At 47.0% G+C, this 22,331-nt stretch overlaps 5 protein-coding genes across 5 annotated transcripts; all 5 read left to right on the top strand.

Moving 5' to 3' along the window:
- Window positions 1–4,239: 4,239 nt before the first annotated feature.
- TrAFT101_000308 (uncharacterized protein) lies at window positions 4,240–5,582 on the top strand (the record flags this gene model as incomplete). The annotated part of the gene is made up of 3 exons (XM_024906291.2): window positions 4,240–4,880; window positions 4,927–5,053; window positions 5,109–5,582. 3 exons carry the CDS (start codon window positions 4,240–4,242, stop codon window positions 5,580–5,582), a joined length of 1,242 nt encoding a protein of 413 aa, XP_024764517.2.
- A 527-nt stretch (window positions 5,583–6,109) lies between these two features.
- Window positions 6,110–7,074, top strand: TrAFT101_000307 (uncharacterized protein; the record flags this gene model as incomplete). Its single annotated transcript, XM_066125976.1, has 3 exons — window positions 6,110–6,199; window positions 6,798–6,914; window positions 6,985–7,074. 3 exons carry the CDS (start codon window positions 6,110–6,112, stop codon window positions 7,072–7,074), a joined length of 297 nt encoding a protein of 98 aa, XP_065982073.1.
- Window positions 7,075–13,770: 6,696 nt separating this feature from the next.
- TrAFT101_000306 (uncharacterized protein) lies at window positions 13,771–14,981 on the top strand (the record flags this gene model as incomplete). The annotated part of the gene is made up of 2 exons (XM_066125975.1): window positions 13,771–14,295; window positions 14,682–14,981. 2 exons carry the CDS (start codon window positions 13,771–13,773, stop codon window positions 14,979–14,981), a joined length of 825 nt encoding a protein of 274 aa, XP_065982072.1.
- Window positions 14,982–16,854: 1,873 nt separating this feature from the next.
- On the top strand, window positions 16,855–17,139 carry TrAFT101_000305 (uncharacterized protein; the record flags this gene model as incomplete). The annotated part of the gene is made up of 2 exons (XM_066125974.1): window positions 16,855–16,923; window positions 16,993–17,139. 2 exons carry the CDS (start codon window positions 16,855–16,857, stop codon window positions 17,137–17,139), a joined length of 216 nt encoding a protein of 71 aa, XP_065982071.1.
- Window positions 17,140–17,475: 336 nt separating this feature from the next.
- Window positions 17,476–19,189, top strand: TrAFT101_000304 (uncharacterized protein; the record flags this gene model as incomplete). The annotated part of the gene is made up of 3 exons (XM_024899158.2): window positions 17,476–17,745; window positions 17,805–18,573; window positions 18,648–19,189. 3 exons carry the CDS (start codon window positions 17,476–17,478, stop codon window positions 19,187–19,189), a joined length of 1,581 nt encoding a protein of 526 aa, XP_024764514.1.
- Window positions 19,190–22,331: the final 3,142 nt, after the last annotated feature.

The raw sequence follows: 22,331 nt of genomic DNA, 5'->3' as shown, positions 1-22,331 counted from the left end.
GAGGCGTAACTGCTGAGGTATTCCGTAAGCTATCGGCAGTAAGCGGTATGAGATCTCGGCCGAATCTAACACTCACTGCTAGACTGCTTGATCAATTTCGGGTCACTTATATCAACTTACTTTGCTACCCGCTTATGGCCGATTCGGCGTTACAGCTTGCATGTTATCTTTCTTCTCCTATTTACGCTTTATTACACAACTCGCTATATCTTAGTGGTTGTTCATCAATTCCCCTTTACATCTAACGCCACTGGCGCTCCAGCATGCCTGTGAGGAGAGTTGCTAGGGAGGTCCGGACCTGTAGCCGGTGTCGGCTACTCAAACTGCGGTGCGACAGATTGAAACCGTCTTGTCAGCGATGCACCAGAGCAAATGTCACCTGTTCGCTTGGTGCTTGTTCACCTACGGATGAGCCTAGCACTGGATTGTTAGATTTGGCAACCGAGGCACTCCCTCGGTCTGATGCAGAGGCCTCACTCCCGTCTATTCCGGGTCTTGAACATCAATCGCACTTGGAAAACAAAAGCGATGTGAATAGAGAACAAGAGTCCGGCGTTGTCAAACAGAGGCAGCGAGCCCAACTGTCTTGCATACGATGCCATAGACTCAAAGTCAGGTGTGATAGAGACCTGCCCTGTTCACGATGTCGAATGTCTGGCTGGGGTAAATTTTGCGAATACCGCTATAGAGTGGAAACGGCCAGTCCATCTTTGGATGCAGACGCACCAAAAATAGGACCAGACCTCGATGGTCGTATCAAGTCGTGGCATGCACAGCGTCGTGGTGCCACTCACTGGGGTGGGCTTTTATCTGCAGTAAGCATTCAGGTCATGAAGTTGCTCAAAAAGATGGAACTAACAGTAATTGCAGCTCAAGTTGCAGGCTGGGCGTGTTGATCTTCCAGTCCGCCGTATGATCTCAGACTTGATTCACCAACAGAATGCTAACATTTCTGACGAATTTGTGCTACCTGAAAACTTTCCATTCAACAGTCCGGCAGCCGCCAATTTTGCATCCTTGGATAGTGTTCATGATCTACTCCAACAACATCGACCAAAATACCAATTTTATATGAATGGCTACCTCGCCCTCTACCAACCAAGCTTTCCCATCATTGACACTGCTATGTTTTCGTCATTAGCCGAGAAATTCTGGAATGACCCCAGGTCAACAGATGTGGCCTGGTTAGCCAGCTTTTTGATGGTATTAGCACTGGGGTGTTTTGCCGTGACGAGGGATCAACACGCAACCATGGATCTCTGCATGGCCGCCGAAGCTTGTCTTAGCAAGACGCCTTTTATGGTCCAACCCGATATATCAGCTGTGAGAACTCTGTGCCTTATGGTTCTTGCTAAGCAAACTCTTAATGCGACATGTCGCACTTTTGATTCCTGTTGGACGTTACTCGGCACTGTCATCCGTGCGGCTACTGCGATAGACTTGCACAAACAGCGTATGCCACATCATGGATATGAAGATATTGGTGTTTGGCAATTTGAGCAGACAATGTGGTCCACGGTCGTCTATTTCTGCGTACAAGTCGCTATGGTTACAGGGAAACCATTGATTGTATCAGCTGATATGTTCGCCGAACGTATACCGCTGTCCATCTCTCAAACAAATGACCCATGGGTAATGCTTATTGATGTATACCCGACACTATGCCACATAATCTCCAGAATTACCAGCAACACTGACAAGCCGTTGTACGACGAAGTTGTCAAGTATAATGACCATGTACGCCGGCTCATGGATACCTTATTAGGCAAGATGTATGGCAAGCCGAGGCTTTATATTACGCTGGATATATTTTTCCGCCGTATCCTCCTTGTGCTCCACCGCTCTCACGCTTTACATGCTGTCGCTCCGTCAGAGTACCCAGTTTCGTATTGGTCCTCGTTGGAATGCAGTCTAGCTATCCTCGTGCATTATCGAGATCTCGAAGACCAAAAGGAGCTAGACAACACGGACCTGCTTAGTCGTCTCTTCAAGAGCGACATTTTTGCATCAATGCTGACTGTGTGTTTGTATCTCCTTCGCCAAGAGGCGCCCCTCTCTGCAGGGTCTACAATCCCACCACGTCGGATAATATTGAACACGTTGCAAGCGTGCATGGTAATTTGGGAGAAAGAAGTACATCATTCTACCTGTTTCAAAATAGGTCTTATGTTATTAGATTCGGTGTTGAAGTTCCTACCGGATTTGTAATCTTCAGCAACGAAATAAGCATTCTATGTAAATCTTCTCTTTATTTTACAATTTCCTCTCAATATTTATATATTACAAATACACACATTGTTGGAAAGAACCGGTTAGTCAAAGGAAGCATGTAATAAAGGTTAAACAGAGCCCTTGTATTGGAGCAAAGGAAATTGCCACAACAATCCGTAGCGTAGCACGCGGGAAAATGGCCGCAGCCATCGCTCTCCAAATAGCATCGGCCGAGCATCGCCTGTCAGTAACCGATCGTTTACAGGTCACTGCCGTCATCTACTACGTACCCATACGAATACAATAGGTAAGAAAGTGCCTTGATCTTACATCTCTATAATAATTATATATTTATTCCATAACCTGATATCTGTTCAACATTTTAGATTGGATAAAGTGAACCGCATACGAGCTATATACTTGCTTTTTTCGACATTTTGAAAGACGCTTAATCGAAATACATTAGTTTAAAATGTCCACCACTCTCTACTTGTTATCAATCCTGTTTGCAATATGTGGACTCGCCGTCCACCACTATAAACACGAAGATCTGCCGCTCCCAATACTCGGCTACCAACTTGGGGCAGATTGGCTGTTCCCCCCACATTGTATATGTTTTACGGCAGCCTTGGCCGTCACCTGGCTAAATATGGAGGCGCAAGATTGAATTGGTATCGTAAGTATCTACTGGTGAAATGTATTACTATTAGAAGCTGATATAAGTCTCTAGGTACGTGGATCGACACTGTCCACTTTGACGACACCAGAAATCCGGACGACATTCGTACACTGAAAGACATAGAGACTTGTGTAGCAGCATTAGGGTGTTTACGAAGTGGTTAATGATATTTTGTAATAGACTAAAGATTAAATGTCATGTATTGTAAAGTCAATCTCTTTCTCTCACCGCTGTTAGGAGTATAGATATGCAGCGCGAAGTAAGGTTATAAATAGAGTAAATATATAAACTACTAACGAATTGTATCTATACAGCTTCAAAGAAGGCTGTTTGGCCATTCAATTGGTATGTTGTTCGGGCCTTTGCACAGCCGGAGCATTCGGCCGAGTTCAATACCCGCATAGGGCCGGTAGCTGACGCTGTTGACGCGCCATGTTATTTTTAATCGCCCAATAATAGCTCCTTTTTATATTCTCTTAATTGAACATCAGAGGTTAATCACGTTCTCGTATCATTTTTCGCTTATTGAACTATAATATGATTGCTTTGAAAAGTTTATATACCTGGTTTGCAAATCTCTCGCTGTGTCAGATACGTACTACACGAAAAAAAAAACCTTGGACAGCTCCAAAATGGCCAACAGTCTATCCATATTCTTTCTTTTTATTCCCCTCATTTGCGCCGCTCATACAGAATTGGGATTGAGACGGGTGTTATCAAGTAAGCCGTCGGGCAAGTCCGCATGGCTGTCACCACCGTACAATTACATCTTTCAATTTCCTCTCCCTGTACCGCCAGTTATCGATCCACTACTGTAAGTTCCTCTATTATATATCTACATTAGGTAGCAAAGGTTATGCTTCTACCGCTTCTGATGCTTATAGCCAATCTTCCCTTTAAATTTGAATAGATCCTATATAGATCCCGAAAACAACGTAACCATCGACTTTTTCCAACTCAACATCACGTCATTCCAGGCTCAGATATATCCAAATCTTGCCAAAACGGGCCTCGTAGGATATAACGGAATATCTCCAGGGCCAACCTTTAGAGTGCAACGCGGAAGACAAAGTGTAATACGTGTTGTAAATCACAATGGTAATTGCCTCCCCAGTTACTTTACGCCAAGTCTGACATCAATTGACAGATCAACCGGCTGTACTGCATCTTCATGGATCGTACTCGCGCGCAGTCTGGGACGGCTGGGCAGAAGATTTGATCCAACCGGGCCAGTACAAAGATTATTACTATCCAAACTCAAATACTGCTAGAACTCTCTGGTACCACGGTGCGTACCCTTTCCACTCAATCCACCCATGTGATTCTAAGATGAAGAAGATCACGCGAATATGATTACCTCGGTCAATTTGTTTAGCGGTCTGGCCGGCTTCTACATCATCGAAGATGCCGAGGTGGAGGCAAAACTTGGCCTTCCTCAAGGCAAATACGATATCCCCCTTGCTCTCAATTCAAAACAATATACTTCTACTGGAAATCTCACTTCAGTAGCCAGCGAAACCGACGGCGTCTATGGCGATATTATCGAAGTCAATGGACAGCCTTGGCCTTTTTTATCGGTCGAGCCCCGAAAATACCGATTTCGTGTATTAAATTCGTCTCTCAGTCGAACGTTAAATCTAACTGTTATGGATAATAGCAGTGGAAACGCACTGCCGCTTCAAATTGTCGCATCGGACTCTGGATTCATGAGTGCGTCTGTAACAACCAGCAACCTAATGATAGCGGTGGCGGAGAGGTGGGAAGTGGTCATTGACTTTTCAGGTTACGAAAATCGCAACTTGACCGTTATGAATGAAGGCAAAATTTTTGATTCTATTGATTTCGCGGATACTGATCTTGTGATGCAATTCAATGTGGGATCTACCGTTTCTTCCGACATCAATAACGGCCCGCCCCCTTCATCTTTGGTCTCAATAGATGCTCCACCGACTGGTAATCTTATTAATCGACAGTTCAAATTTGACAAAAAGTAAATCACTCTACTCAAATGACTGGTCTCAGCTAACATCAAGCAGGAACGGTGAGTGGGTGATAAATGGTGTACCCTTCACCGATGTCAAGAACAGAGTTCTTGCAGCACCTCAAAAAGGCGCCTCAGAGATGTGGGTATTGGAGAATCAGAATCCTTATTGGAGCCATCCAGTACGTTGCCTAATCGCTATATCAGAGCTACTGGTTCACTAATATTTCATGGTAGATTCACATCCACTTGGTCGATTTCCGGATTATATCTCGTGCAAACGGACGAAACACAGTCGCACCGTACGAAAAGGTCGCCCTTAAAGATGTCGTCTTGCTCGGCCCAAAAGAAACAGTTACAATAGCTGTTACGTTTGCTCCATTTATTGGCCTGTACATGTTTCACTGCCACAACGCCATCCATGAAGATCATGCCATGATGGATGCATTCAATATCACGGCTATCCAGGGATTGGGCTACAATATCTCGGATCTCATGCTTGCAGATCCACTAAACGCCACATGGCGCGCAAAGGAATACACAAACTCAGATGCTCAGGCAAACTTGACTAGCATTTTGGCAGCTTTTGCAGCGACCGAGGCGTATAATAATGCATCAACAAAAGCAACCAAAAATTCAGGGGATAAATTGGCACAAATTCCATTGATATCATTATATGTACTGACTTTTGTAATTTATATGTCACTTTAAATTTTATAAGATGAATATTTCACCATTCACAATTATCTTCTTCAAATGACAGTTCAGTGCCCGTCGTATCCCCAAACCCAGTAGTAACATCAGGCCTGGGGCAAAACCCATCGAGCAGGGCCACAAGATACACCTAAACGCCCCGGTGTACTCTTCAGGCAGCTACTTATCAATATAGCGTCGTATAAACACAAGGTATCGCGCCCAACTCCGATGCCAGAGCGGGTAGCCGTGCCGCCGGAGTAGAGGAGGACGTTGCACAGTAAGTTGGAGGGCTGAGTGAGGCGATCGAGAGTGATGATAGTGATGACGCTGGGCCACATCATATATTCCCCAAGGGTTATCCTTCCATGGCCTCGATGTTCTCGCTGCTTGATTGATGCGATAGTCTCTCCCGAAGGTTGACGTGCTACCGAAACAATATGGGCCATGAGCAGTTTCATGTCTCGTCCGTTATCGCCATGCAACAAGCAAATCACACACCACCAACGAGGCCAAGAATGAACCCAAGTCACTTTGCATCAAACATGAGTATTCTAAGAGAAGGTCAAATGGGTGGGGTTCGCATCCAGATTTGCATTCATGGTCCAATTACGATTTCCCGCAAAGCTCTCTGGGTACTTTAGCTATCTCGGGCCAGCCCTACCGTCGGCGGGATCACTTTGGAATGGAGAGCACAATGCAGAGGTGGCTATACAGCGTCCATATTTTTTGAAGGACTGCATCAAGAGATAAACTGGCTGGATTAGAGTTGCAGATCATCAATCTCAAGCTGCGGCAGATAGAGAACACTTGAACCAGAATCACAGCTCCTCCACGGCAGAAGTAGCGAGCACAGCATACAAAACTGCGTCTTCCAGATGAATAACGAGTACATAACAAGTGTACTCCGTACATAGGAGTTAGTCGCATTATTGCTTCACTTCATTCGGTGCATCTTTTGTGGGTATCTGTGTGGAGCTCCTGCATCTGCTGTTTTGTGAATGCCCTGCGGCTTCTCTGCTCTTCTTCTCGCTACTGCTTCCTGTTTCCTGCTTCCTCCTACACACCGCTATGGACCCGGCCACTGGGCCCTTCCAACGCAAACTCGAGAAGGCAGCTTAGGGCAAGGTGTCGCCTCTAGTCTTTCTCTGACATGGAGTATCATGGCTTGTTCTCTTTTGTCAATTTCTTCAAGTTTCAACCTTGCGACCATAACCCCTTTCGAAAGGGTAGATTCCAGCGGCTGATACCCGCGGCCTCGTTGGCAGCGCCAGTCTTGACCAGCAACAGCCTGCCGACAACTTGACACTCTGGTTCGGCCTGAAGGGGTTTTTTTGTCTTGCCTCCCAAGTAAGTACACAGTGAATAAAAGGAAAAAGACTTGACATTGTACGCTTCTCGCGCTAACATTAATCGACAGTTGAGAAGGAATGGGAATGCGGCTGGTCGGCGGGGGGTCTACAAGAGGCCCCAGCTGGCCAGCTGCAGCAATACGAAGACAAAGGAATAATGGTGAGCCCCTGGATGCACCAGCGGGCTGCAGAAAATATGTCATATGGTACGGCTAGTACCGACCATCAGCTCCGACCAAGGAGAGGAGAGTCCTCCAACTCTAGAGCAGAAATACACATGCCCAGTGTCGAATTTGGAACATCAGCCCCTGAAGTAAGCGAAAAATGCCAGCCGGGCACGGCAAGCAGTTTACGGATCAACACTACACAAACGCAGAGAATCGAACTTGTGAATACCCTTCAGACCCGTCACAAGTAGTCGAGAGGGAAATTTTCAAAATAACAAGAGTCTAAGATCAAGCGCCTGGAACCTTTGGAGTCTGCAGTAGAAATATTTGCCAATTACCGATATGGACCGACGGCATCGGCTTCGACCGCAGCTACTACGATCGTCTAATTGATAACCAGTTCCAGGTCGATTGGTAATCTCAAGCCGGATTGCCGAAGCCTGCAAGAGAAATCATTGCCCAGATGCTGGCAGCCGCTTGCAGCCCAAGAGCCAGCGAAGTCAAAAGGCACACGATAGAATATATGAGGATAATGGCGGCGATATAGCAGGCGAAGGAAATATGATCAAACAACCTTTTTCCATCCTATCGGCAGCACAGCGAAGAATCCGAAATTGCCTTGTATACCTATTACTGCAGATATAGAAAACTACAACTTACCTATTTCTTTTTACCGCATTAGCTACCACTACCGTAAGTTCTCTTTTTCTTTTTCTTATTGCCCTACGAATCACTTTCTAATCCGCTTCCAGGAACATTTTGAGGTTTAGGACTTCTTTACTGTCCACTTCTTTTTGGAGGATTGTTTTGAAGGTTGAAATTCGGCTACTTGATAGTCTTCCTGGAAAAGATTCTGAGGGGAATGTGGATACGAAATCGAGGCATAGCCTGGCGATAATTTGTTATTACATGTTTTCTGCACAATGCATTGGGCTTACCATGCCCGTTTTCCTTGCTTCCTGTACATTAAATGGCTTGCACTGCCTGGATATTCTCTTAGCACATTGTCGGTCGAGCTTCGAGCAATAAAAGAAAAATTTCGTCGTCTCCGAACTCAGCTGCTTTCAACAGCAGCCAACTTGTGTATATTGGTTATGGCTATCATGATCGATGCAACATATTCAGCATCCGCTACACTCCCAAACAAAGTAGCCCAAGCAGTGCAAAGAGAGGAACGAAAGAGAGAGCAACGGAGCCAACAGCTAGATTACCATTGCTTTTCTGGATGGCATGGGAAACTATCCTTCTTTCTTGGTCGGAAAGCTTTGCGCCAGCTTCAGGTAGTCGGCTATATGTTCGACTTCAGCCTGGACAAGAAACACTCCCACAGTAAATACGGTAAAGTGGAATATATCTTTGCTGCTACATCTACCAAGTCATCGTTAAGGCCCAAGCCTACCTTTTACAGCAGCCTAATACTGAAGGTGCTGTCGAATCAAGTGTACCGTCTATAGGCCCTACTTGATACAGTTGTAGCTGGCAGGGAGCTGCAGCTTGCTGCTAGTACCTGCCATTTAGTCAGCTATGGGCCACGCTATTGAGGAGGAAGTAGACCTGTCCTGTCGCCTGCATCGACATTCTCTATCGTTTCCTCCCTCCTATAAGCATGATATTGCAAAAATATCCACACACAGACATACACGACAGGACAGACCTGCTGGATGTTGACTCAGAAAAGGGGTTGTCCGAAAGATAGGGACCGCCAATGAAGACGCAAGTGTGGGCAACTTAAAAACATACCCGCCACCATCAATAATGTATGTGGGAAGCTTTGGTGCCCGTCTGGTCTGTGTTGCTGAAGAGGCAGATGTACAATTGTTTGCGAATGTCCTGTTTGTTGAAACCATCTGACAAGTTCCAGGCCTACAGAGCAGAGCTTTAATCGGAAATGATGGAGACAATGCAGGCATGTCGGTGGGCAAAGTGGTGGGTGGCAGGGCGGCAGTCTACATCGAAGCACCCGAATATTCGCATACGGAAACTGGTTTGTTATGCTGCCGATTTGCTATTGGCCATTAGGCTGATACACTCATAGATGTGTGGTTGACTCCATAGAGCTCAGCCAGTCGGCTGGGAGTCTACGAGAGACCCCGGCCGCGAAGTCTTTGAAGTACCTTCCCTGCCCAAAGTTTGGATAGAAAGGCGGATATTGCCAAGACAAAGAATACCTTGGACCAAAGTCAGCGAAAACACGTGGCGATAAAAAGTTGACGGCGGGCTTGATATGGAGAAGACAGAGACAAAACACAAGCTCGTACAGGCACAAGGACAGCAGCTGAGCCAGATATTTTGCCAGAGCGACAGTATCGGCTTTGAAACTGCTGATGAATACACTGCCTACCTCAAAAGGATGCTCTTGAACAAGATGGCTGCCCATGTAACGGCTGTTTGTGTCAACGTTTCCTTTTCACACAGAACAAAAGACATGGGGTTGGAAATATAACAAACACAAAAGATGCTGCCACTGGTTCTTGGGAGTACCATAATATATTCTGAGGAACACAAACGTGGTGGAAAAACAACCAAGCACCGACTCGTTCCTAATCACTCACGGATGTTTTAAAAAGCGCAGGCCGCTCAACGCATTTTAGCCATGGTCAGGAACGAGTCAGCAGCCTCAACGGTGCAATCATCATGCGCAATATCAGGAATTACGTAACAACCAACTCGCTGCCAAGAAGCGCAGAAGGGTGGCAGAAAATGAGTTGAAACACGTAAAGGGTTATCTTTGAAGGAAGAGAGCGCGAAAAAAAAAATACCCCATCGAAAGCAGGACTGATAATCGGTAAGATTGATTCGCCTAATGAAGAATTGATCGAAGACTAAGCGAAGACGAGATCTCCAGAGGTTATAACGGATGATTTTCAGCACACGGAGTTTCTTCTTGCATCAAAGAGAGTCAAAGAAGCGTCATTCCTCACGATAGGGAAACCCTTGGAAGAATACGGACGTTGTACCGCCAATTCAAGACTCGTTCGAGATGATCCGAACATTACTCAACAAGACCTTTCACTCCATTTAGTTGAGATCAAGCTACCTTTCTAAGGTCTTCTGGGCTTTGAAGGCAATAAGTACAAATCATCATCACCATCATCAATGGCAGAAGTAACAAATTCCGGAGAGACATGAGCTCATTGAAGGAACCGTCGCATTAGATGCTCTACTACAAGGCAAATCATAAAAACAACCATGGAACAAATCATCAGCTTCAATACCTCAATCAAAGATCTCAAGACAAGTGAGCAGAGCAGGCACATAGCACAGAACGCATACTCGCACCACCCCTATACACAGACAGCAAGGTCACGAAAGCTGTCAATCAGCAATCCACTGTCTACTCAACATCACAAACAATGAACAGCTTGCAGCATTCATAAACACGCAATCTTCCGACTATTACTTGCTGGTTAAGCATCTGATCAGTGTTGTCGTCGCAACCCCAGCATTATCCAATAATGGCGTTCTCTCTCATAGCAATGTCCTTCAACTCTATCCATTGTTAACCTGCCACTTGGAGCTCTCAGTTGGCAGAAGAAAGGCTTTCGAGCCTTAAAATGTCGAGAATATTGCACAAAATACGAAATCAACAAGCTCTATCTAACCCCACATAACAATACCGCCTTCGCCGCCGCGGCAGCTGTTAACTTGCGGTAGACAACTGCCCATGATCTGAACTTCCAGATACTGTTTTACCCCGTATTATGTTTCATATTCTGCAGAACCGTTCCCATAAATTTGGCATACCATCAATTCTCTTTTTTTTCTTTTGCATTCGAAAAATACCTTTCGCTATATTCGCCATAACCTCTGGTACGAGACGCCTTCATCGCCATCTATTTCCCCGGCATGACCTGGGCTGCAGCCAATTCGCCTATCATGATATCTACTGGTTTCTAACGCCCAACAAATTTACCTTTGCCGACATGTAAACGCCATACACCTGAGGACTATGGTCACCACCTCTCCTATGGCACCCTAGACTACTAGGACACCATCGCAATGCTCAACGGTCCATAAGCAGACATGCATTAGGGGTTTCGAAACGACCAACTCTTCACAGGGTTGTTTTGGGACCCCAAGTGGGACCAAGATGCTCGTGGCATAACAAAGAGAGAAAATTATCAAACACAATACCAGCTGGAGCAGGCGAGATTGGAAAGATATGGCAATGGGAAATCCAGTGCAAAGGATGCGAGAATGCTTCCATAAAGTGCAAATTTGGCTTGGGGTTCCGAAGCGACCAATCCCGTGTTTACTCCACACGGTCGTTCTCGGGACCCCAATCAGACGACGAAGTTGAGCAAGCTCCCACTTGGAGGTGGCTCCAACCGGGAGTCTTATCAAAGAATACTCCCTATTCCTCCTCGCAAGCTTTCTGAAGATATCGAGAGCCCATGCAAATTTGGCTTGGGGTTCCGAAGCGACCAATCCTGTGCTTACTCCACACGGTCGTTCTCGGGACCCCAATTAGACGACGAAGTTGAGCAAGCTGCCACTCGGAGGTAACTCCAACCGGGAGCCTTATCTAAGAGCGCTCTCTATTCCTTCTCGCGGGGTTTCAGGGGATATCGAGACCCTATGTGGCAATTCGGAGCATACAGTCCACTGCTAAAAGACCACACAAACGCAAAAGAAATTTCAACACCACCTTTGAGACTCATGGATATACCAAGTCCATTGAAAACCCGGGGTTACGGGTTAGGTTACGGGTTACTTTGGAAAAGTCTGCGGAGGATATCGGGGATACTCCAGGGTTATTTGTCGATAAAATCGCGGGCGTTGCTATGAAGTCTCCAAATGACCAACCATGTACTACATCAACATGGCCGTTCTCGGGACCCCGCAGGAAGCCCAACACTCGTGCCAGAATGCAGAGGGCACCGACCAAGTTCAGTGAACTGGTGGTCGCCCCCAGTCACGTCGGAGAAAAGCAACATTATCTTTCCAATATGGGGGTTCTATTTCTGTATACAATCGCTATACGCTCGAAAAAACCCGCGAAGGCTAGTGCAATAAATGGCCCGTACCCAGCATTGCTTTCAGCTGCTAGATTAGATAGAAGTGTTGGAAACAACATAATTCAGCTAACTTGGTCAAATCAACTTCGATGACGGCTAGATTGTCCAGATCGCCCAAACAACAACAAAGTTCAACATATATTTCTACGTCAATGGCTCAACAAAGAAAGGGTCACAATAGAGATTAACTCTCTCATGCACACAGATTGCCAAGCTCAAGTATGCCATTCACAAAAATTATTCTTTGTTCAAGTAAGGCGACCTCGTAATAGATGTGAACAACCTCAAAGCTAACTCAGGTAGTTGATCAATAACCAAGGGCTTCCGAACAGACCACTAGAACGATCAAGGTCCAATCATGACAGACAGAGGCTAGATCTCGAGTCAAAGTCAAAGACATGGGAGAAGCTTCAGGTGCCAGCAAGCGATAAATGGGAAAGGCGAGAACAAAGAAGCTTTCATTTACATGAATGTCAGCTGCTTCATTAGCAAGTTAGCCAGACTATTTTTTAAAAAGATCTTTAGTAGCTTTGACTTACCAAATGCGGATACAATCTTCCATCACTCTCTCTGTCCTCGATTGCAACTCGGGCGTGACGACAGTCGCAACATCAGCAACCGCAAGCCTCTGTAAACTGAGATTTTTAGTCGGTGTCCCATCGCTCCAATAGCGTGAATCACATTGCGAATCGTGTTACGAATCATATCGAAGGTCATTTTGAGTTGCATATCGCCAGATGAACAAGAAAAGATTGTCGATGATCTTGGAAATAACGAGGGGGTCGCGAGTAACAAATCGATGAAGCACCGAGCGCGAAATATAGAAGAACCGCAAGGGCTAGATACTGCAACGAATCAATAGAGTAGTGGGAAGGAAACAGTTGTGTTTGTTTATCCGATTGGAAAGTTTCGCAGTTGTAGAGGCTGAGTTTAAGAATGATTTTTTTTCTGCTTGGGCATCCCCAAAGCTCTACTGCAAGTCAGTCTAGCGTGACTTCAGATTCAATCCACTGTCAGTTTCAATAACCTCCAGTTTTCACCATCTTGTAGCCCTTTCTGACAGGCGGCAGCTGAATCGACGAAATCAAGGCTGATGGCTGGTGTGAGACAGCCGTGATCAGCTGGTAATTGTTGGCGTAAGGCTGCGTATATCTATCTTGTAGCCCAGCAGCACCAATGAGGAAATTTATCACCAACAGCTTATTCCAACCAGTGGTTTTTTGTGAAATGTGCATTAATTATGACCTCTCTGGGTAATATTATCCTAGATGGAAGAGCACAAGAGCCGCAAATTAGTAGCATGAACGACATGGCGCGACACGATCTGCTAATTGACAGGAACTGCAAGAGGCCATAACTGGCTGCGCAGGATCAAGCAGATATGCTGCAAGCAACGGTCAATTCATCTATTTAAAAAGATGATTGATGATGATCGCTGCGCTCTAAATGCCGATACTGATGGTGTTTAGTCATCAATAAAGCGATTACTGTCCGTTGGCGCTCTATAATCTCATCCTCTGCATGATTCTACCCTACAAACCCAACTCACGATGCTACCGTCTTGGTCACTCAGCTGTCTTCTGGAGCAGTCACGGCTGAAGATGTCGTTCGGGCATTTTGCAAGAGAGCTGCCGTCGCACAGCAACTGACGAATTGTCTCACGGAAATCATGTTTTCAGACGCGATCGATCGAGCCAAATGGCTAGATGCCCAGTTCCAGAGACGGGGAAAGCAGCCTGTTGGGCCTCTCCATGGCCTGCCAATCAGCGTTAAAGATCAGTTTTACATCAAGGGATACGATAGTTGTCTTGGTACGGCAGGCCTCTGCTTCCGACCAGCGAAAATGACAAACCAGGCAGTACAGGTTCTTCTCAACGCAGGCTGCGTCATCATTGGCAAAACAATAGTTCCACAGTCAGTGCTTACTGCTGACATGGATTTGATCGTCTTCGGACGCACCATCAATCCATACAACGCCGAGTTTGCGTCTGGGGGGTCTTCTGGCGACGAAGGCGTATTGCTTGCTATGGGAGGCTCTTCTCTGGGGCTGGCAACAGATGGAGGCGGAAGCGTGCGGATACTGGCTGCTACGTGTGGTGTTGGATACAAGTCCAGTGCTTATAGGATACCTATTCATGGCCAGAGAATCGTTGGAAAAGGCATCATGGGCACAACGTCACTTGTTTCGCGCATTGTGAGTGGATTCCTGGAGAGATCGGTGAGAGATGCAAAACTAGCAGCCAAAGTGATGTCCGACGCAAGTCCATGGGATGATAGCCCCTTTATATATCCGCATCCATAAATGGGAGTCTCGTGTCCCAGCAAGCCTTGAATCGGCGTGTGGCTCAAGGCAGACGATTTACATCTTTACCCACCGTTTGCACTGGGCCTTCATCTCGCTTACGATAGACTCAAAAGAGCCGGCTACGAAATGATTGAGCTCTCGCCGCCGCTATTCCAAAAAGCTTCGCGTCTGCAGAACAACTAGCCGAGGTGGTGGATCTTTCTTATATGGGCAAACTTTTGGAGTTGGAGCCACACACTGAGGTTGTTAAAGCAACCGGACTAATCACACCAAAGTCGGCACTGCCAGAGTTTTCGGTCGAGTATCTGCATCAGTTGAACTATCAAGTTGCCCGATTGGCAATGCAAATGAAGAGGATTTTGAATGTCGACAATGGTAAACAGCTAGACGCTATTTTGTTTGCCACTGCGCTTCACACAGCTCTACGCTTTGACAAGTTTGTCTGGCTTGGATTGACGAGCATATTCAATGTGCTCGACTGTGCAAGCATTTCCATACCTTTAAACGAGGCTGTCGACAAGAAAATTGATACTGCTACTCCCGTTTTGACTAGCAGAGGACAGTCTAGATTATGATGATTATGATTGTCTGCATGCAACATGTAAATACATATACAGGGAGGCTCTATCTCTACTTCTATTTTCCCTCAGATGATATAACAGAAATGGCTATAAGACTCTAGGCGAAGTATCATCGAAATTTTAAGTTGAAAAAATTAATGTTACAGCAGAAATCACCATCCGTGCGGTGTCTTACAGTAAACGACGCCACAAATGTCTTGTATTCTTCTCTGTGCTGCACTTCAATCCAGCGGGGAATCTTCCTAAAGCTTCATCACGTTACATTTATGCTTCATCTTGTATGACAATAAAACTTGTTAGCGTGCTATTGTTTAATAATCTATGCAGCTGAATCTTTTTCATATACGGAATCTTTGTCAATTGTACGGCATAAATGATTTGGTAACGGTGGTTGACCATTTCTGCTAAAGAATGCTTGATTTCGCCTATCAAGCAGCGAATCGATCAAAATCTCGGCTTCTCATTACCACTATCAGTCGATTTAAAGCATTTATGACACTACAACGGAGTTTTACCTATATTCCCTGCCCAATGCCACAATCCGAGCTGCTCATTACAGTTACCCCGTGCATGTCTCCACGCCGCCAAATTAATCTATCACGATCGGAGCCCGGCTTGCGACAACCGACGGCTGAGTAGCACAATGCAGCTACCCGGAGCCGAGAAACGTCATGAATCGTGACTCGATTGTGCTGTCCCCCAGCTGAATTAGTAACTAATTACAACAAGATGAAACCATCACATCACGGTGCACTCCAACGCCATGTTACAGCACAACGAATAGCCCCTATGCTCTATTATTTCCGCGCATCTCAAACATCCTCTCATTCTCTATCTACAAAGCGGAGTCTCTCGCGTTACCTGGTATAAAGCAAATCGCCACATCTGGCAATCTAGAGATGCAACGTTGACACGAATCCGAGTTCGCCGCCCCCACTCTGCTGCCAATTCGTATCACCACCTCGTATCTACTTGGTGCTGCCCTGTAAATCCAGACCCCCAAAATGCGGGGACGGCGGTCAACTAGGTGCTAATGTCAGCACAACCTAAGGAAGTCGGTCGAGTTAGCTCTGCGTCCGAGTATACTTGCCGTACGAGAATATCTCCGTTTGTGGCAAGGCCTCGGACAGATTCCTGGCAATGCGTGAGTCGATGTGCCTGTCTGCTGCTCTCGCCGTTCGATAAAGCCTGATAAATCGGTTCAGATGACGAAGGGACGCTTCAGAAACAAACGGTCAAGGCAGATGCCTGAGGAATAAGTAGAGTCCGGAGAGAAGCGTGGGAGAATTCTCAGGGCTACATCTCAATCTCTGCCGATTTCAATCCTTTCTTCTCAACAATGTCGTCCATCTTCACTGTCGAATCCTCGATACCCTTTGCAAATTCAACCTCTCCATGCTGTTTGGAGCACTTGTGGCGTTGAGGGGAGTTATCCACCCCCGCACGCCCACTGTGAGTGTATTCGCCTCTTCTCATTCTCCACTGCCTCCATCTTTTCCTCACCATCTCCATTCCGCTAATCATTTGGTTCAGCCAACAGACCCCTCCGCAACTCGGCGTATCGAAACTACGTATTTCATTTCACTCTCGAGACTGTCTACTAGCAGACACACACACATAAACACACCACACATATCTCTTGGCCCCTGGTCAGCTGCAACACACGTTGCCTCTCCGCTTGCTTGGAGAACTCTGCAATTGGTGAGCTTAATTGTTTGTTTTTAAGCTTCCCTAGCCGATTCAGCGGCGCGAGACCCCCGGCCAGCGTGCTCGCTACCCCTGATAGGTGGAACAATCATCTCTTCACGATACTAACGGCTACTTGCAGCGCGTTGTGCCACACTAGCAACTTTTAGACTTGTCAACCATGCACTGTTTCGCACCGCTAAGACACAAGCCTGCTTTTTGCAGCCGCCAAGTCGGGGAGAGCCGCAAGGTATGTGATCCTTCCCAGCAGGCTAATCAGCCAAGCGTTTCATTCGAGCTGATAACGACTCGTATGCAGCAACAACCTACCAACTCTCGTACTGTACCATCGCTGGCTCCTCTTCGTCAAGCCTCTCCCGCTCCATTGCTAGTGGCAATCTCGTTACATCGGGCCAAAAGGCGCCGCAAGCATGGCAATCATGCTTCGGAGCAGCAAAAGGCTTGATGGGCCATGATACCCCCTCTCCACTCCTTTGCAGGCTCACATTCACCACCTTCCTATCTATATATCCTCGCCATTCTCTTGACCTGGTTCGCGGTGCCCCATGAAGGCTGCTCTCTTGGCTGTTCAAAGCCGATTACTACTCCGCAGTCCCACATCTTTATTCTTATCGTCGGCCTGCCAATTCCAGTCTGCGGCGAGATAGCCAGCACACACGTTATTCCTCTTTGATTCCATTCCCATTCCTTTTTCCTTTTCCATTTTTCTCTCTCTTTGTTTTTAACCAACGGTTCACCTCTCAAAAAGCAACTCCGCTTGGTCCAGTCATTCATCGCCGCTATGGCCACTGATCTCAAGCGGGAAGAGACTGCACGAGACTCCATTCATGACTTGAAGCACGATGGAGCTGCCGCCGAAGCCATCGAGGCTATTCGTGCTGAGCACGAGCTCACTTTCACCGAAGCGCTGAGACTGTATCCCAAGGCAATTGCGTGGTCTGGATTTGTATCCATTGGTGTCATCATGCTGGCCTTTGACCCTCAGCTTATCGGAAACCTCTACTCAACGCCTCAATTCGCTCGCGACTTTGGACACTTGTACAAGGGAGACGTAAGTCTATTTTTTGCCCCTATCTTTGTATATCAACTTGACTAAAATATCCCTTACAGTGGGTGATTGAAGCTTCTTGGCAGACTGCTCTCTCCATGGGCAATCCTGTAGGCCAGGTAGTTGGTGCCATTTTTGCTGCGTATCCCATGGACTACTTTGGGCGAAAACTCACCTTTGCAGCCTGTGTCATTCTCACTGCTGGCATCGTCTTCATCCAATTCTTCTCCAAGACTCTCAGCGTCCTTCTTGCTGGAGAGCTCCTCGCTGGCCTTGTGTTGGGTATGTTTGTCGTCATTGCTCCGGCCTATGCCTCTGAAGTCTGTCCCACGGCACTTCGTGGCCATCTCACATCTTTTGTCAACCTTTGTTTCGTCATTGGCCAGCTTCTTGGAAACGGTGTCACCGCTGGCACATCCAAGCTGAACAACCACTGGGCCTACAAAATCCCTTTTCTCCTCCAATGGTTCTGGGTTCTCGTCATTCTTCCTGGTGTTGCATTCATCCCTGAAAGTCCTTGGTGGCTCGTCCGCAAGAACCGTCTAGAGGACGCTGAAAAATCTCTAAAAAGGCTGGCATCCCCTGAGGTCAATGTCCAGGCAACCCTAGCCTTCATTGTCGAAACAGATCGCCTAGAACAAGAGCTTGAGGCCGGCAGCACATACCTGGACATCTTCAAGGGCGACAACTGGCGCCGGACTGAAATTTCAATGGGTGTTTACTGTACACAAGTTCTCAGCGGCATCTACCTCATCAATTATGGTACCTTTTTCTTCCAGCAGGCTGGTCTAGCCACTGACAAAGCTTTTGATATGTCCGTCGGCTTTTTGGGTGAGTCATCATGGCTTTATAGTGACTGCGATACATTATATCCGGCGTTTCCCTTGCTAACCAACTGTTCGTAGCTGTTGGATTCGTGGGAACTCTCGTCTCTTGGGTTCTCTTGATCAAATTCGGCCGACGAACGCTTTTTGTCATGGGCTTGGCGTGGCTCGTCGTCCTTCAGTTCGTCATCGGTATTCTCGACTGCATTCCTGGTCGCCCTTCTGGTGCCATTTGGGCAGAGTCGTCACTGATGCTTATCTGGAACTTTTTCTACGACATCTCCATTGGTCCCGTCTGTTTCGTCTTGCTTGGAGAATGCTCAGCTACTCGTGTCCGTTCAAAAACCATCGCCGCCGCTACTGCCGCTCAGGGAGTCTTGGGCATCGTCATGACTGTGGCTATTCCATACATGATCAACCCGGAACAAGCCAATCTACAGGGCAAGCTGGGCTTCTTCTTTGGTGGCCTTGCACTTCTTTGCCTCATCTGGTCATACTTTCGCGTGCCTGAGACTATGGGTCGCACTTACGAAGAGCTGGATCTCCTCTTCGACAGGAAAGTTCCTGCACGCCAGTTCAAGGGCTACAAGTTGGAAGGCGCTGTATCAACGGGCGCTGCATAAACAAGCACAGACGGAGAAGAGGGGGCAAGAACCTCTGAATGCATATGCATACACGGTCCACCAATCTTTCCCAGTTATGCCTTCTCTTGGGTACACATGCTCAACCAATCACACACCACACTTAATGTCTGAAACCAGGGCACGATGATCTGCTTCCCATTTGTTCAAGTAGCAAAGCAAAAAGTGACGTGAGACTTTGCATTCGGTGCGTTTATGGGCTCCGGGGGACGTCTCCCATTAAGAGCCCTCACTTGATCTCGCGCAAAGTTGACATCCTTGGCAGAAGTATTTTCTACTTTGGTCATAGCATGCCTGGACGGTCATAATGATGGTTAAGAATTCAGGGAAGGGGAGGCCCTCAAGCAATCAAGAAACTGGGTCACTGAGCTAGTCGCCACTCGCTGAGAGATGCGAAGCTTAGGCTTAAGCCGTTGCTCCGCGACATCAGTTCGTCTGGGAGTGATTGTGACATAAAATTATACTTGGCAAAGACGTTGGATACAGAGGGATGGGATGTACGAAGGAGTTGGGAACACTGGGCTGGAGAGTTGGACATTTCAGAGTGAGAATGGCAGCTGAGGGAGAGTGAGGGGTCGAGTTCATTTGGACACCTTTTTTCCGGCTTCCTTTTCATTTTCTATTTTCCATTTATCATTTTACCCCTTTTTTCTTTTTGTATTTTCATTTTAATTTTCTTTTCAATTTTTTTTTTTTTTTTTTGGATATATTCTCCTTTTCTCCTTCCCCCGCTCTTCTCCCCCTTCCCGTCCGCTGTCTCGCCTACCCTGGAGCTACCCTGGAGCCGGCGCCCTTAGCCGGCCTCGACTTGGATCAAACAGAGCAAGACCAAGTTGCCGACCAGCTGATCTGGGCGCTGTTCGCCCGTTCAAGGCCAGTTGCCCACCGAACCCGTCCGCCAGCGCCAGAGGCCCCCTAGGGGACCCCGACGACAGCAGGCAGTCCGCGCGGCATGCACCCTGGGGAGCTGCTTTCGGGAGGGTCAACGGCGAGACCGTTGAAGCGCAGGCAAGCGCAGAGGGAGCGCCTCTGATCGGTGTCAAGGTGGACCCAAATCGACTTCGCCAGTCGACTCAACAGCAAATCTAGGGCTCTGGCCAAAGGCATTAACAAAATGTCAACCCCTTCTTCTTCCCCTTCCCCTTCCCCTTCTTTCCTTTCTCATGGATAGTAGAGTCAACAGGGCGATGTGTTTTCAGATAGCCTTGATTTTTTCTTGGATAGGGAGGGAGGGTGGGACCATTCTTCTTGGAGAGTTTTCTTCTTGGATCTTTCTTTCTTTGTTTCTTTCCTTCCTTCTTTCTATTTTGTATATAGCCGTTATTCATTGGGCGTGGGCAAGCGTTAGACAAGCAATAGAATATTTTTGTATAGCAAATTCCCTGTATGTGATGTCATGCTAATGTGGCGATTCTAAAAAAGAAACAGGTATGTGAATTATCTATGTTTAACAACCATAGTTTGCGACCCAATATAGCCCAGCTCTTGCCAGGTGGTCTCCCGCCAGTGAAAATCTGCTGACTTTCATCTATCCTTTCTCCTCTTAGCCATTTCTTGGTCCGTCACAATCGTTCTGGGACTACCGGCTCCCAAGATGCTGACTGGCCTTGTTCAGCCACCTGAGGAACTGATGACGGAGGAATTGATGCCTGAAATAGAGACTGCTGAAAATGAATCAGCGTCTGGGTGACAGGGATGACGAATCCCTAAGCCTGGGATATGCTGGTGGCCGGGAGCGGCAGCTTCACAAAATGTTCGGGCAACTGATCGATAGCCGAGCATATTCTCTTGTAATGGGACGACATCTAAACAAACATGCCGTCCATTTCTATTCCCCGTTCAGTGCTATAAACGAAGATTCATAGAACAGATAACGATGGTATCTAACATCTTTCCCATCTATCACTGGATAGTGGCCATAGATTCGCATAGATTCGCACAGTCCGATGATTATGTGAGATAGAGAAGGCGAGGAGTTGCCACTGGAGTTCAGTTTCTCGCTCCATTACACAAAAGAGCTTCACAATCGCAAGAGTCATGCTGTGAGTATTCCGACGGTCTGCCACATCCAAGGCCCCAGCATCGCATTTCACTTCACATATGAAGAATGGTAAGTATATGTAGTTATGGCCCAGAAAGAAGGATCGATCGCTAACCATCAGATCGCCAAGTCATGGCGCTAGTTTGGTTAACTGTTCGACCGAAACCAACAGAATAACCCGGGCTGGGGCCGAGTAGGAGATAACGGAATCGAGCTGCTCCAGTTTTCGTTGACGCTTTCCCGCAATATTTCCAAAGGCTTAGAACCATGTATACATAAACTTTCTGCGGAAGGGACAATCAATGGCGTGATGTCACAGAAAAATCTTGCTTCATTCTTATCATTGACTCTGTCGCATGTGATGTCGAACAGATCATCTCAAGGGAGGCTATTCTGTGGGGGTTGTTTAATCCAAGGTCCGCAGCCTCAAGTGTGCAGCTGTACTCTTGCTGTTAACGTCGATGCTTGATAAATTTTGAAAACTGCTGTTGGCTTAACGCATTGCGAGTCTCGGTAGGGATAGCCTTTCTCTTCTCTCCGGCCATGACTGCTTGTGAGATGGAGGAATGGCTTCGATCGCTTGCGACTAGGAGGCTTCCTCTGTGCAAAAGGTATGCGAATAGCCACGCCTCTTTGCTTAACCAACAAGCAATCGGGTTGATTTCTCTATTGAGATTATCACGAGCCTCATGGCCGCCATGCATATCTTCTAGCTGTTGTCGCTTATGAGCCGCTAATCTTTCATGATGTCGCAGTCGCTTTCTCCCCGCGTATTGGGCTCTGCAGAATCCGTTGATAATCAGATGCCGCGATATCGTATAGTGATGGGAAGAGCATCCAGCCCTCTTAACCACAAGATGGTCTCTCTCTATTGGAGTCACTGTTGAGTCTGCAAGCCCCGACGCCGCGGGGCTATAAATCGTTAGCGAAAGCATCACCGAGCGCCTGCTGAACTGCAGCAAATGCTTACCTGCTGTAGATGCGCGCCCTATCCCAGACAACTGCGCTCAAGTGAATGCCATTTATTGCGAGGGGAATAAAAATCGTGCGGCCGATGATGACTGGTTCAAACGCGATATAATG

This window comes from Trichoderma asperellum, chromosome 1, assembly GCF_020647865.1.
Source record: "Trichoderma asperellum chromosome 1, complete sequence".
Classification (NCBI taxonomy): Eukaryota; Fungi; Ascomycota; class Sordariomycetes; order Hypocreales; family Hypocreaceae; genus Trichoderma; species Trichoderma asperellum.
The sequence above is the reverse complement of the archived record's forward strand: the minus strand, read 5'-3'. Positions and strand labels throughout refer to the sequence as shown.